This window comes from Mustela nivalis (genome assembly GCF_964662115.1).
Source record: "Mustela nivalis genome assembly, chromosome: 5".
In the NCBI taxonomy this organism is placed as follows: Eukaryota; Metazoa; Chordata; class Mammalia; order Carnivora; family Mustelidae; genus Mustela; species Mustela nivalis.
Window position 1 is genome coordinate 113,850,803 of NC_139024.1, and position 14,289 is coordinate 113,865,091.

The 14,289-nt window shown below is 41.3% G+C and overlaps 1 protein-coding gene across 2 annotated transcripts in view; it reads left to right on the forward strand.

Annotated features, from left to right (window-relative positions):
- The window catches only part of CD109 (CD109 molecule), a 128,889-nt gene that overhangs the window by 82,521 nt on the left and 32,079 nt on the right, over positions 1-14,289 (forward strand). For both annotated transcript variants that reach the window (XM_082729753.1, XM_082729754.1), the window contains exons 20-23: positions 2,739-2,852; positions 4,718-4,936; positions 5,893-6,037; positions 8,434-8,610. In XM_082729753.1, the coding sequence (XP_082585879.1) occupies positions 2,739-2,852; positions 4,718-4,936; positions 5,893-6,037; positions 8,434-8,610 (655 nt within the window). The remainder of the gene's footprint in view (positions 1-2,738; positions 2,853-4,717; positions 4,937-5,892; positions 6,038-8,433; positions 8,611-14,289) is intronic.

A 14,289-nucleotide genomic window follows, 5' to 3' on the forward strand; every position in this document is an offset into this window, starting at 1 on the left:
ATGAACAACTTTTGGTAAAGTCACAAACAAAACAAAGTGTAGTCTTCTGTTGATTTACAACATAGTTGTATTTGCAAAAAATTCAGTGTGTATTGAAAAATGCTTTGGGTTTACATATAAGATGGAAATAGGTTGTAAGTTCAGATCATTATAAGCAGGTACTTTATGGGAATGTCTGAAGAGATATTCAGGAATCATGAGGGATGGGGGACACTTTTTCATTGTCTGAGACTGTCCTGAGCGTCACAGACTTTCACCCACTACCCTTCAATCATTGTGACAATCTAAGACAGTTCCACAACTGTCTACGTAAACCTCTAGAGGGAATTACTGCCGCCAGTGGCAACCATTGGCCTAAACTAATAAAGATTTATTTTCAGAGGTGGGGTAGCGGTTCAGCTTCCCTATAGGATTTGGCGGCTGACAATCTCAGAATTGGGTCACCAATGAGAAAGTACATGCACGTGTATATGTCAGAAGGTAGTAAGCAGCACATCATCTAGACTTTGCACATGAGTCTCAAACAGGGATGTTGTATTTGGCAAGTGGCTTTTCAAGCAGATGGCTGGAGTCATAATAGCATAGTAGGTGAGAAGCTTGGCTTTGGCATCAGACATGCTGGGGTCCTTTTCTGGCTTCTCCATTTACTATTGATGTGACCTTGTACTAGTTACAGAGATTCTGGACAGATTTCTTTTCTGTAAAGTATGAACATAGAACCTACCTCATTGGAGTTGTAAAGATTAAATGAAATAATTTGTGTAAAGTATCTATAAACTTTAGTGGGACTACATCAAAATTAAAGTTTCTGAATGGTGATGGAAACAACCAACAAAACTAAAAGGCAACCTACTGAATGGGAGAAGAGATTTGCAAATGACATATCCGATAAAGGATTAGTATCCAAAATATATAAAAACTGATAAACTCTGCACCCCAAAACCAAATAATCCAATTAAAAAATGGGCAGAAGACACGAACAGATATTTCTCCTAATAGACATTCAGATGGCCAACAGACACGTGAAAAGATGCTCAGCATTTCTCATTATCACAGAAATGCAAATCAAAACCACAGTGAGATACCACCTCACACCTGTCAGAATGGCTAAAATAAAAAACTCAAGAAACAACAAGTATTGGTGAGGATGAGGAGAAAAAGGAACCCTCTTGCACCATTGGTGGGAATGACAATTCTTGCAGCCACTGTGGAAAACAGTATGGAGGTTCCTCAAAAGACTAAAAATAGAACTACCTTATGATCCAAGAATCACACTACTGGATATTTATCCCCCAAATACAACAACATTAAATCAGAGGATACATGCACCTGAGTGTTTATTGCAGCACTATCAATAATAGCCAAACTATTGAAGCAGCCCAAGTGTCCACCAATAGATAAATAGATAAAGGAGATATAGTATAGAAATAATAAAATATGGAATATTATTTGGCCATAAAAATGAAATCTTGCCATTTGCAACAGCATGGATAGAGCTAGAGAGTATAATCCTAAGTCAAATGGGTCAGTTAAAGAAAGACAAATACCATATGGTCTCATTTATATGTAGAATGCAAGAAACAAAACAAATGAGCAAAGGAAAAAAAAGACAACCAAGAAGCAGTTTCTTTTTTTTTCTTTTTTATGTATTATTTTTAAAAAAGATTTTTATTTATTTGACAGAGAGAGAGATCACAAGTAGGCAGAGAGGCAGGCAGAGAGAGAGGAGGAAACAGGCGCCCTGCTGAGCAGAGAGCCCGATGTGGGGCTCGGTCCCAGGACCCTGAGATCATGACCTGGGCAGAAGGCAGAGGCTTCACCCACTGAGCCGCCCAAAAGCCCCCCCCCCCCCCCCCCCCCCCCCCCCCGCCAAGAAGCAGTTTCTTAACTATTGAACAAACTGGTAGTTACCAGAGGGGAGATGGGTGGGGGGATGGAGGAAATAGGGAATGGGGGAGTAAAGAGTATGTTTACCATGATGAAAATAAAATAAAATAAAAAGGTAAAAAAATAAAGACCCTGGATCCGAGTAGGCACTTAATTAACTAGTTAAATTATGTTAAATAACATAAATCACATTAATTCATCAACATTGACTTGGAATAAGTTGGCTGTTTGTTTTCCATTGATAGGCAAGTGGACATTTCCATGTGGAATTATAGGCTTCACAGGTTTTGTGAGATTTGCTTTTTTTTTTTTTTTTTACTTTTAATTTTTTATTTTTTATAAACATATATTTTTATCCTCAGGGGTACAGGTCTGTGAATCACCAGGTTTACACACTTCACAGCACTCACCAAAGCACATACCCTCCCCAATGTCCATAATCCCACCCCCTTCTCCCAAACCCCCTCCCCCCAGCAACCCTCAGTTTGTTTTGTGAGATTAAGAGTCACTTATGGTTTGTCTCCCTCCCAATCCCTTCTTGTTTCATTTATTCTTCTTGTACCCACTTATCAAGATCAAAAGCTTTTGCACAGCAAAGGAAACAGTTAACAAAATCAAAAGACAACTGACAGAATGGGAGAAGATATTTGCAAACGACATATCAGATAAAGGACTAGTGTCCAGAATCTATAAAGAATTTAGCAAACTCAACACCCAAAGAACAAATAATCCAATCAAGAAATGGGCAGAGGACATGAACAGACATTTCTGCAAAGAGATTTGCTTTTAATTGTATGAAATGTGAAGCATTTTGATTTGAATAAAGTATGTATTTGTTGTGTTCTTTCCAGCTACAAGCCTTCCAACCATTTTTCATATTTTTGAATCTTCCCTACTCTGTTATCAGAGGTGAAGAATTTGCTTTGGAAGTAACCATATTCAATTATTTGAAAGAAGCCACTGAGGTAATATATTTAAGGTTTTGTGAATCATTCACACTTCAGGAAAGAATAGAGAAAACACACAGGGATTGGGTTGTTAATGTTTGGATGTCTGGGAATCTGAGCTTTTTATACATTTCGGAGGGACTGAAAATATACATATTTTTTCAGTGATTTCTTCTACTTAATTAATGTCAGAGGTGAGTCTTGGTGTCTACACGTTCTGTTTATTTCCAGCACAGGTTTTCCGCTTTAGCCGCATAAGTTCCTTGAGGTCTCTGAGGCAGGTCTTTCTCTTTCCTGCTTCCCTGTACTTTTTCCTCGTCCTCCCTGCATCTTGAAAGGTGTTGCTTCTTCTCACTGCCATTCTGTGCTCCTTGCGGTTGGCAAGAACTTATTCAAGACCTGGCTTGAAGCTAGGATGCCTTTCCTCACCTATTCTGTTATGTGTTGTTCCCATGTTTATATAGTGTATTTGATTCTGAATACTGTGTGTTCAAACAAGGCTTTGTTTTTTGAGTCACGTGCTTTATGTTTCCTTAGTTAGTTCCCTGGAAGGCAGGATTAGGCCACTGTTGGTGTTGTGCTCCCTGTAGTACTAACCAAGTGACTGATTTTTTTCCCCCCCTCAGAGTAAATAGGGATTATTAATCTCATTATATGAAAATGGTACAATGTCTTTAAGTACTATGTTTATAAACTGTTACTTTAAAATTGTACTTAAAAATTTTGGGGGGAGGTAAGATTTTGTTTATTTATTTGAGAGAGAGAGAGACAGAGCACAAGTGGGGGGAGGGGTAGAGAGAGGGAGAAGGACAAGCACCTAATGTGGGGGTTGATTCCCCGACCCTGGGATTGTGACCTGAGCCAAAGTCAGACACTTAACCCACTGAGCCATCCACTGCCTCTAAATTGTACTTTTTTACCTAGTCAACAATTGTAACATTGTAAAGAGCAAAAGATCTGGAATCAGAAGGCCAGATTCAATGTCTTGCTCTAACACTTACCAGAAAATAAGTTAATAGTAGTTTCCTCACCTGCAAAATGGGACTAGTAATTATCCCTACAGAAGATATTTTGAGAAACAGATGAGAAAATAAATGGGAAACAGTTCATAAAATGTAAGTCCTAGATAAATACTGTTCTTGGTAAGATTTGCAACTTTGACATACTTTACTAAATTTTACAACCAACATATGCTTCAGGACTAATGTCTACATCATTCTTTCCTTGGAATAATTTTTTTTTAAAGATTTTTTTCTTTTTAAAGATTTTATTTATTTCTTTGACAGAGAGTGATCACAAGTAGGCAGAGAGGAGGCAGAGAGAGAGAAAGGAGGAAGCAGGCTCCCTGCCAAGCAGGGAGCCCGATGCAGGACTCGATTCCAGGACCCTGAGATCATGACCTTAGCCGAAGGCAGAGGCTTAACCCACTGAGCCACCCAGGTGCCCACCTTGGGATAATTTTAGCAGAGTCTCTCAGTGGATGTAATAACACTTCATCATGTGTGTCTTAGGTTTTTCTAATGGGACCGATGTCTTAAGATGCCACAGTTAAACCATATGGCAATACCATAACATGAAATAACCTTTCTGGGCCATCCTTCCCCTCAAAGTCTTCGGATAATAACAAAATTTAATGTTAGTAGGAGTTTAATATTAGAAACGGAACTGAAGGGTGCCCTTTCTCCATACATCTTGAGGTGGAGGAGGGGAGCATAGAGAAATGACGTTTTCCCTGATAACCCTCTTGTCCTGTTCTTGGCTGCATCTGTCTCACTTTCCTCTCATCTTGAGCCTCACAGATTTAATAACCTTTACTGTAGTAATAAAGCAACACTTTCCTGAGGAGCATTTATTATGTAAAACTTTGATAATTTTCTTTCCAGGTTAAAGTAATCATTGAGAAAAGTGATGAATTTGATATTCTAATGACTTCAAATGAAATAAATGCCACAGGACACCAGCAGACCATTCTGGTTCCCAGTGAGGATGGGGCAACTGTTCTTTTTCCGGTCAAACCCACACATCTGGGGGAAATTCCTATCACAGTCACAGCCATTTCTCCTGCTGCTTCTGATGCCGTCACCCAGAGGATTTTAGTCAAGGTAAATATTTGAAGTCTCAAATAAGTGAGCTGGAAATATATAATCAAAAGAGAAACAGAAGATGGTTTTTCTCATGGTTAAATTTGTTGTCAAGATCTAGTAGGTCATCCCCTCCACCCTCCTGGTATTGTGTGATTGTTTTCTCATCTGTGTGTAAAGATCTATAATATGTTTTGGAAGTAATTGCCAATTACCTCTTTAGCTTTATGGTATGCCCCTACAGCAAATCTCTTTTGCTGTCAGTTACATTTAAAAACTGTGTTATGTTGGAGTCCTGTTAAATCACCCCAAGTTGATATGTAGATTTTGAATTTTGGAATTCCTTAATACAGTTAAAAGAGATTTCATAAAATTTTTTTTTAATGATTTTATTTATTGAGAGAGAGAGAGCATGAGTGGGGCAGGAGGGGCAGACAGAGTGGGAGAAGTGAACTTCCTGTTGACCAGGGAGCCAATGCAGCACTCATTCCCAGGACCCAAACCGAAGGCAGCTGCCCAATCAACTGAGCCACCCAGGCGCTCGGTAGAATTTTTTTTTTTTTTTTTTTTTTTCCCCGAGAAGGCAGAAAAAGACAACTCAGCCTTGTGGATAAGCACTTGTGTTCTGGGGTGAGACAGCCCTAGGTTCATATCCCAGCTCTGTCAAGTGTGACTTTGGATAAGGTATTTAGTCTGTCTTTGGATAAGAATAGGATTTACTCAGAGGGTTTTTCTCATCACCTTTTCATCTTCTTCTTTGCCATTTCATGAAATGTTTTGTTTACTCTAACTAGAAAGTAAACATTTATTAACAGATTTGAAGCAGGAATAAAAAACAGTAGGTATTTATCTAATTGTATACATACTGTGAACACAGCAGGCAAGATGTTTATCTTATTATTTTCATAAAGTTCTCTGTAAACAGAGGAGTTGAGATGATGTCAATCGATATTAATCGTGTTCCTTTTTTCCTACAGGCTGAAGGAATAGAAAAATCATATTCACAATCCATCTTGTTAGACTTGACTGACAACAAGTTACAAACTCTCCTGAAAACTCTGAGTTTCTCATTTCCTCCCAACACAGTGAGTGGTAGTGAACGAGTTCAGATCACTGCTATTGGTAAGAACACAGTATATCACCATCACTGCTGGTTTATTTGTATGTGACTACATACATATCTATTTTTGGATGCATTTTCTTATCTAGTCCTAATGAGAAGATGTTGCCAAAATTTTTAGTTGGTACCAACTGATGATTACAATAGAAAGAGTAGCAGATATGTGTCCTAGGCCAGTTCTTAATCACAGTGTGCATATGAATCGTGGGGATCTCTTCTAAAGGAAGATGCTGGTGTAGTAGGCCTGGGGTGGGGCCTTGGGGTGTGTATTTCTAACAGGCTCCCAGTTGATGCCGATGCTTCCGGTAGATAGACCACTCTCTGGGTAGTAGGGCCCACTATAATGGGGCTGGAGGGAGGGGTTAGTTCTAAGAGCAAGAGCTTCTGCCCTCTGAGGCTCTCAACCACTGGTACATAATCAGAATCTTCTATGGAGCTTCATAAAAACACAGGCTCCCCTTGAAACCTACATAATCAGAATTTCTTAGCTATGGCTAGGGTGCGTATATTTTGAAAAGGTTTCACAAGCCTTGTGAGGATGGAAGGTTGAGCGCTGTTTGCCGAGAGCAGATCTCTGTGTGCAGATAACCTTCAGAGCAGGAAGCGGCCCGCTGACTTCACCCTCTCCTTGTGAACTTCTGGCAACCCGAAAGTACTTTTTCGTCAGCTGTTAAACATAGCTTCCACACAAGCGCTTTGTTTATATAGCTGCGCTTCACAAATAACTGGAGGAAATGTTTAGATTAATGAAGATTAATGAATCTAAATAGTTCGTTATGTTTTCAGGCTGTCAGGACCTAAGGCACTTTTTCAGAGGTTCTTTTAAATCTCATCTGTATGTGGAATGCTTTCCAATATAACTCAACCAACCAGTCCCTCTGGAGGAGACTTTTTGGGAGCCTGAGGTGTAATTCTTAAGAAGAATTAAATAAGCCCTCTACTTAGGCGAATAAATTCTCTCATAGTGTTCGGGTGCTGGGAGGTGCAGCATACATGGCGGGTGGGGGGAGTGGGGGGGAGGGCGATACTGTCCACAGGCTTGCGCGCACACACACACACAGGGAAGAAGCCTTGAATTTCAAATGTATACCACCACTCCTTCCTACGTTGGAATGAGTCTGTCTTTGGTTATTGAAATACTCTTGAGGTTTGATTTTTTTTTTTTTTTGAAGATTTTATTTATTTACTTATGTGTGTGTGTGAGAGAGAGCACAAGCAGGAGGAGCAGTAGGCAGAGGGAGAAGCAGACAGCCTGCTGAGCAAGGAGCCGGGTCCTGGACTCGATCCCAGGAACCCGGGATCATGACCTGAGCTGAAGGCACAGGCTTAAGGCAGGTGCTTAACCTACTGGCCACCTAGCCCTCCCTCAGAGTGGGGTCAGAATTAGAACTCAGCCTCTATATTTCTGAAGTTTTACTTATTTCCCCGAGTCATAGTGTTAAAATGTGGGTAGAGGTGTCTTTTAAGCAGGGATTTTGTCTAATTTTATTTTACTAACTTTGAAGAATAGTAATAATCCTTTTTGATCCTGAGATTCATTGAAATATCTATCTATATATATATTTTAAATATTTTATTTATTTATTTATTTATTTGAGAGAGAGAGCACAGAGGAATACTGAAGGGAAAAACAGGCTCCCCAATGAGCAGGGACCCTGATGCGACTGAGCCACTAGGAGCCCCTCATTGACATATTTTTGCATGTTAATTATACTTTGTTTTTGCTAAAGAGAACACACTGAAAAATACTACAATCAGGCATTTTGCTGATTGCCCTGAAAAAAAAATCATTTTTCAAGTGTTTATAGTGTATTAATAAGAAATCAGAGTGAAATTCTACTTTTGTGAAGAATACTAATAAAACATTTCTTTCCTATATAAAAATAATGGTTTCCTAATCAGTTCCTGACATTTTTGTTCAAGAATGATTTTTTAGGGATACCTGGGTGGCTCAGTCAGTTAAGTGTCTGCCTTCGGCTCAGGTCATGATTCCAGGGTCCTAGGATCGAGTCCCACATCGGGATCTTTGCTCAGCAGGGAGCCTGCTTCTCCCTCTGCCTACTCTGCCTGTTCTGCCTGCAGCTTTCCATGCTTCTGCTCTCTCTCTGACAGATAAATAAATAAATAAATAAAATCTTTAAAAAAAGAGAATGATTTTTAAACTTATTTTTTGCCTAGTGTATGCCACATCTTTACCTGCGGTAAACATCTGATTTGTCCTGTAATCTATGTGAGTTCATTGCCACTGTGTTATCAGTTATTTGACCAGTCTTCCTAAAAGCTCGACGTAGACTTTGTACTGTTCATCACTTCAATGTCAGCTGCCTTCTGTCCTCCGTGGAAGTGTCCTGGCCACCAGGACTATGTGCTGAATGTATGGAGTATCTTGTGCTTTCAGGAGACATCCTCGGTTCTTCCATCAATGGCTTAGCCTCACTGATTCGGATGCCTTATGGCTGTGGTGAACAGAACATGATAAATTTTGCTCCCAATATTTATGTTTTGGATTACCTGACTAAAAAGAGACAACTGACGGAAGACTTAAAAGAAAAAGCCCTTTCATTTATGAGGCAAGGTAAGCATTTTAGAAATATAGTTTCATTTATAAGTTAATTTCTTCCTTCCTCCCTTACTCCTTCATTTCCTCCCTCCCTCCCTCTTCCCTCACTTCTTCCTTCCTTCCTTCCTTTCATTCTACCTTGGCAGAGTCCATATTTCAGTCAGTCCAATTTGTCTTTGCTATGTGACTATAGGACTAGATGGTGTTGAAAGTGCTACAAGTTCAAGCCGTGGGAAGCTGTCACCATTCTTCCTGCAGCTAATTGTCACTAACGGCTGCTAACACGTTAAGGAGTTATTGTCTCAAGGGGTTTTTATTTTCATAAGGGACCTGACATTTAAAGCTACTTAAAAATCTAGAGGAGTAAGTGTTCATTTATTCATCACACCATTCATGGAGTACCTGTTGGTGCCTGCGTCAGCTCTGCTGCTGAGGAAACAGGAGGTCAGGGTGTTTCTTCTCAAGGAATTCCCTGTCAGGGAAGACTGTTTGTACATACACACATGGGGTGTAGTGGGGCAGGCACCTTCTCAGTGCATTTGAAGTGTCAGGTAGGTGGGAGTTAGGAGGGCACATTTGTACGGGGAGGCCCTGCTGGCCCCCCAGATGATGCCACACTGGTGGTTACTGTCCCGACACCTAGAGAGACTGACACCATCTGCAGACACCAGATGCTTTGTGCCGTGTAAGTAACAACAGTTGTCATTAGCTGAGAGCTTGTATGTGCCGGGCAGTGTTCTAAGAACTTTTTACCTGATGTCTTATTTAATGCTCACAGTGTTAGTATTGTCCTCCTATTTTTACAGATGAGGAAACTGAGACACAGAAAAGTTAATTAACTTGCCCAAGGTCACACAGCAAGTGAGTGGCAGAGCTGGGATTTGAACTCACTCCCTGACCTCAGAGTCCAGCGTGCTCACCATTACACATGGAACCATTCCCTGACCTCAGAGTTCATAAACTTCATGTCCATACTTAGACAAAACAAAAACTTTTTTTTTTAAAAGATGTTATTTATTTATTTGACAAAGAGAGAAAGATAGTGAGAGAGGGAACACAAGTAGGGAGAATGGGAAAGGGAGAAGCAGGCTTCCAGGAAGCCCGATACGGGCCCAGTCCCAAGACCCTGGGATCATGACCTGAGCCGAAGGCAGGAGCTTAATGACTGAGCCACCCAGGTACCCCAAAACAAAAGCATTTTTAATAATAATAATGTGAATTTGATTTCCTCAAATACTCCAGAAGCCAACCACCCAAAGTTATAGGCTCGGCTTTGCACTTCCACGTTAGGGGACTTGTAGCAAAATCTCTATGTGGCTGAGTTTATCTGCACACAGTTTGGGATACCTGCTGCCCCTCAAACTCATGAGGAATAGAATGGTTTATGTAAAATGCTAAAAAAATAACCCCTTGTTCAGTGTAATCTAAAAATCAGGTCAACACTTCCCAACTCCTAAGTGTTTTATTTATTTATTTTTTGGAAGGAATGGGTTACATGCAAATAGAGGCAAGCTGTTAGTGGTTTTGCTAACTTCTCCACAGTTAAGAATTAGAAAGCTTAAAGACACTATTTTGATGTGAGCTTTTCTTCCAGGTTCCCTCATTGTGTAGGGACTTGTTTATCCTAAACTAAATTTTATATTATAATGGTAATAATTAACCCTGTTTAAAGGCTTTCCAAATGTTTTCATTTAGTTCTTTTTTTCTCCTTAAGATTACCCATTTATTTATTTATTTGAGACAGCGCACACATGTGCGTGTGCGCGAGTGTGTGCATGATTGGGGGAGGGGCAGAGGGAGGGAGGTAGAATCTTAAGCAGACTCTGAGCTGAGCATGGAGCCCAACCAGGGGCTCAATCTCATGACCCCGAGATCATGAACTGAGCTGAAACCAAGAGTCAGACACTTAACTGACTATGCCACTCAGGTGCCCCATGTTTTCATTTAATTCTTACAAAAACCCTAGGAGATGGGTGTATTGATATTATTTCCATTTCACAGGTGAGGAAACTGAGGCACAGGGAGGTTACATAACTTACGCATGATTACTCCTGGGTGATCTGGTTCTGGAATTCATGTTTTTCTTCAGATCAGTTGGAATAAGTTTACTTTGTAACATTCTTAGGTTGTTAAAAGCCATAACAGGATGGAAAATGTCCAGGAATTGGCCAAGGTGATTGAGTATGGCCAGTGTGCAAGAAGTCTCAAAGGGGCTTCTGATAAAATAGTAAGGGAGGGGGCGCCTGGGTGGCTCAGTGGGTTAAAGCCTCTGCCTTCGGCTCGGGTCGTGGTCCCAGGGTCCTGGGATCGAGCCTCATATCGGGCTCTCTGCTCAGCATGGAGCCTGCTTCCTCCTCTCTCTGCCTGCCTCTCTGCCTACTTGTGATTTCTGTCTGTCAAATAAATAAATAAAAATCTTAAAAAAAAATAGTAAGGGAGGAACATGGGCTTCTATCAGGAAGGAGACAGCAGAGACACCTGAAGTGTCCGGTTAGAGCAGAATGAGCTGTAAGATGTGGGATCAATGAGGATGAGCTGGTGAGGGTCGAAAGCTCTCTCTGGGGTAGGCTGGCACGAACAAGGGCTGAGAGGGAGGAAGGGGGTTGTGAGTCAGGAACCATGTACCGCATGAGAGGACAAACTGGGGGAGACCAGGGATTGGAATCAGAGCTGAGGGGGAACTGAGAGTTGCTGTGGAGAAGGTGAGAGCGGTATATTTTCCCTCAGGTTCGAGCCAGGCCCCGCAGGCCTGCAATGTGGTTAGGTCTTCAGGAAATTCTCAGAGATCTACCAATTGGAACTTTCCGTACAGAGCTGCCTATTTAAAATTATCCTCCTTCATACATGTATCTGTGGATCAGTCATATTTCAACGTATAAATTCAAGAGCTGCTTTTTTCAAGTTCTATTATAAGGCTTAAGAAGTGGTACCGAGTGTGCCATGCTAAAAAAGAAAACTGAGATTTCACACGTTGCCATAATGGTTATACTTAAGGAGCTGAAAAATATTTGGGATTGTCGTAATTCAACTGCACCTTTTTAAAAACAAGATGCTGACTTGTATTCAAGATTTGGGGTGACTGGCTTCAAGTAGAAAGTAGGTAGGAACTAGGCTGTTGCTTTATAATATGATACACATTCTTTGGAATAATTTAATAAAATAAGATAAAATATTTTAGAAAGTGCCCCATAATTCTGTATTTTATATGCTTTATGAATTATAATGTTGTCTAGCCAAGTATCAGTGCTTTAAAAAGACAATGAATTTTCTAGTTTGAACTCCTTAAGGAATAATAAAATGATAAATCATCCCTTAATTTGAGTTGTGTTCTAGATACTTTGCTCTGGGTTAGCAGAGGTCCTAAAAAATGAATGTTCCAAATCCTTTGTATGGGTTTTTTTGTTTTTCCCAAAAGGAGCGCTCGTCCCTCAGGCTAGCCCTAGCCAGGCTAAGCGCCAGCCTGTTGTATTTCAAAGCTGTTTTCCTGGGGGCTGCATCTCCTTGATGCTTGAGAGCCTTCCTCACCCTTGCTGGTTGTTTGAAGGTGCAGAGGGCCAGGGGGCAGAAAAAACATGGTTCTCTGAAGGCCGTATAGTCTTGCAAGCTGCTGTAGGCTTGAAGAACACTACTGCTGTGAAGTAGGCAAGCCTCACCTTGGGGGACAGGAGAACCCTGTGGTGACAGTTCCCACTGTGCATCCGGTCATACTTGGGCTCTGAATCCTGCCTCCTGCTTTGGGCCGGTTTCCCTGAGCCTTGTTTTCCCACCTATAGGATAGGGGTCATAAAGTACCCACTTCACGGGATTTGTTTTGAAGATGAAATAAGACATTTTAGCACTTTAACGCAACAAATGCCCAGTAACTGTTAGCTGGAGCGTATACAGTCAGTTGCATCTGACGGGGAGTTAGGGTCCGCAGTCAGCAAGTAATCCCTGTCCATCTGCCTCAGAAACAAATGTGAGGTTCTGCTCTTTCCATCCCATGGCGAATCCTTCTACTCACATACCATCATTGCTCAGCTGGACAACTCCAGTGGCTTCTTTTTACAAAACCTCTCTGCTTCTATGTTCATTCCCCTTCAATACAAGCTCCACATATAATAAAAGGGATTTAAAAAAAATTTTTTTTGAAAGTATTTATGTATTTGACAGACAGCGATCTCAAGTAGGCAGAGAGAGAGAGAAAGGAGGAAGCAGGCTCCCCACCGAGCAGAGAGCCTGACTCGGGGCTTGATCCCAGAACCCTGAGCCGAAAGGCAGAGGCTTCAACCCACTGAGCCACCCAGGCACCCCTAAAAGGGATTAAAAAAAAAAAAGATTTTAATTATTTGTCAGATTGAGAGAGAGAGAGAGAGAGCACAAGCAGGGGAGCAGCAGGCAGGGTGAAAAGCAGGTTTCTTGCTGAGCAAGGATCCCAGTGTGGGACTGGATCCCAGGACCCTGGGATCATGACCATGAGCTTAACCGACTGAGCCACCCAGGGGCCCCAATAAAAGGGATCTTTTGAAAATGTTAAAATATGGTCACTTCCTTGCTTAAAATTCTCTAGTGGGTTCTGCAGCGGGTGACCTGGCCTTGGCCTCCATTTCTCACCTCACTGAGGCTGCCCCGTCTTGGCCCCCTCGGCTCGATCCGGAGCACTCCCTGCCTCCATGTGCTTCAGGGCTCTAAGCTTGCTCTTCCTTCTCCTGGGACCCTCCCATGGCTGGCTCCTTCTCATCACTTAAGTAGTGTTTTCCCTCGCAGCCTTCACTTCCCATTTAGGAGCTCTCATTTCCTTTTCTTTCCACACTTAGCATTATGTGCAGTGTTCTAAGTTGCCTGTTACCTGTGTAAGCTCCGTGATAGTGCAGGCCGTGTTTAAGCTCTCACCATTGTATTGCCATATGAGCCCTGCTTTAAATGCAGCCTGGATGAAGGAGTTACTGTCAGTATTCACTTCCTGGGGCCTCGGACTCCTCATCCTAATGCAGGGGCTGGGTCCAGAACATCTCTCAGGTACTTGCACAATGCCATGATTGGTTTAAACACTCAAGGTTCTATCTGGCCTGGGCCTTTTCTTAGGAGCTAGGCACAGGGGCCAGTGGTTTCGACTCACTTTCCGAGCTGGCGAGGTGGCTGATGGAAGTCGACACAATGGTGCTCCCCCAAATACATCATTTCACCCGCTGAACTCAATTTTTATGTTTCAAAGTCGTGGACAAAGGCTTCTTGGTATAATGATTTTCATTATGAAATCAGTTTCTCATTTCAGAGACTTTGTTTTTTCTTTTGCCATCACATTTGCCAAAGTCCTTTAAATACACTGTAGTTGTTTTTACTTTTTAAGAAATTAAAGTGGCTTTGGCATGAGTCATGATTATATTATTTAAATGTCATTTATGAACAGCGCATTGTTTTACTTAAATCATGCTTGGCCCAGAAGCCCTGTAACCTAACCCATTGTTTTTTTGGTCAAAACAACAGCTTCATCATTGAACGAAGTCTCTCTTGCTGTCAAAAAGAAAACCTGTAAAATGAAAACTGTTTTTGATAAGGACTGGAAATGCTGTTAATTAGAGATTTAAACCCCTTGTTTTCCTTGAATATTTAAAAATGGAACCTGTGGCTCCATTTTTGAAGTGAGACTCAGACCGAACCTTGTTGAAAACACATTATATTTATTTTCTGTTGAAATAAAAACAGGAGGGGTGC